General features: G+C 62.4%; 1 protein-coding gene across 1 annotated transcript in view; it reads left to right on the plus strand.

Annotated features, from left to right (window-relative positions):
- ALG12 (ALG12, alpha-1,6-mannosyltransferase) overlaps positions 1–1,644 on the plus strand; it is a 9,218-nt gene that overhangs the window by 4,336 nt on the left and 3,238 nt on the right. Inside the window, exons 4-5 of the mRNA XM_010832120.1 lie at positions 9–99; positions 1,205–1,450. Of these exons, the coding sequence (XP_010830422.1) occupies positions 9–99; positions 1,205–1,450 (337 nt within the window). The remainder of the gene's footprint in view (positions 1–8; positions 100–1,204; positions 1,451–1,644) is intronic.

Consider the following 1,644-nt stretch of genomic DNA (forward strand, 5'->3'; position numbering starts at 1 on the left):
TGTTGGAGACGTCCAAGTTCTACTCTCAGCTCGTAGGTGAGGGCTCCTTCGGGGGCGGGGTGGAGAGCAGCGGCGGCATCACACAGCTGCGGTCACCCGGTTAAGGGGCCCTCAGTGGGAGTGGCCACCTCCTGGAATCCCGGCCGTCTTGGCCACTTGGTAGGCAGTTCAGTGGGGGCAGCGCCCACCTCCCCAGGCGGTGCCTGTGTGACAGCGGGGGCTGGGCCCCCGTCCCTGAGCAGCCACAGCACAGCTCATGCTGGTTGGCGTGCATGGTCAGAGAGCTCCTGGGACCAGGTGGCTGTGCCTCGGGAAAGGGCGGATGAGGAAGCAGAGATCGGCCATCCACTCGCACGGGGGGCCAGGCAGCCTCGGCCGGGGGGCTGGGGCCACGTCTGAGCGTCAGGTCCCTGGTAAGTGTAACCCTGGAGGTGTCAGCCGGGTGACAGGGCCTCTGGGGTGCCGGCCCTCGCCCGCATGTGTCTGCCCTGCCCAGCCCAGCCTCCGAGTGTCCCAGCCCTGCCCGGCGCCACCAGGCACGGAACAGCTCCAGGGTCGGGGTGCCAGCATCCAGGCCACCTGCTTCCCACGCCCAGCCCATTTGTTTGAGTTTCAGAAGTGTTTACTGTTAAATAAATAGTGTCACAGGACTCAAAGGTGGCCCACCATGCTCAAAAGGATTCGGTTACTAGCCAGTGAGACAGAAAATGCACAAATTCACCTAACTAGTTTCAGTAAAAACAACACACCGCTGCTTTAAATGGAACGTATTTAGTTTCGTTTTGCACGTCAGTTTTTACTGAAGTAGAGCCGATTCACAGCGCTGCGTTCACGCCGGATGCACCGGAGCTCAGTCTCGCGTGCGCGCCGCCCCTCCCCGCCTCTCCCGTCACGGCTCTCACACCTTGTTGCCGTCGCTCCCCGTGCTGCATGGCGCGTCTTTGCGTCTTTGTTGACGTCTGTCACGCACGGCCCATGTGTCTGTTGATCGCAGACTCCTGAGCTGTCCCTCCCCGCTTCCGCTTTGGTAGCCAGAAGTGTGTGGCCTCGTGTGTGAGTGTTGTGTGTGCAGTGCTTTCGTGTCACATGGGATTCCACACACGAGTGACGCCACGTGGCGTTCGCCCTTCTGCACTTGACCTCTAGCATGATGACCTCTCGGTGCACCCGCTGCTGCACACGGCAGGGCTTCTCCGCAGCTGAGTGCCGTCGTGCTGTGTACACTGGCCCGCTTTTAGTATGGGATCCCCTGGGCACATGCACCCTCTCTGCTCAGTCAGGGCCGTCGTGGGACTCGGCGTGATTCTTGGACTCTGGACGCTACAAAAGGAAGTGAGGCGGCAGTTCGGGGCCACGGTGGCCGGCCTCTTCTGCTGGGTCACGGCCTCGCAGTTCCACCTGATGTTCTACTGCACACGGACGCTCCCCAATGTGCTGGCCCTGCCCGTGGGTGCGCCTGCCCTGCCCGGGTCCCCCAGGATGGTGGGGGGCGGTCCATCCAAGTGTCTGTTGAAAGCTGCTGCCCACCAGGTGTCTCAGAAACGCAGGACAGGGAGGCCAGGAAGTGAGCGAGCTCTGTCCCTGTGCAGGGCTCTGGCTTGGCCTCGGGGAAGCTGGCGGGGTGAGGCCTCCCCAAGAGCAGCA

Source organism: Bison bison, unplaced genomic scaffold (genome assembly GCF_000754665.1).
Source record: "Bison bison bison isolate TAMUID 2011002044 unplaced genomic scaffold, Bison_UMD1.0 scf7180017860370, whole genome shotgun sequence".
NCBI classification, from domain to species: domain Eukaryota; kingdom Metazoa; phylum Chordata; class Mammalia; order Artiodactyla; family Bovidae; genus Bison; species Bison bison.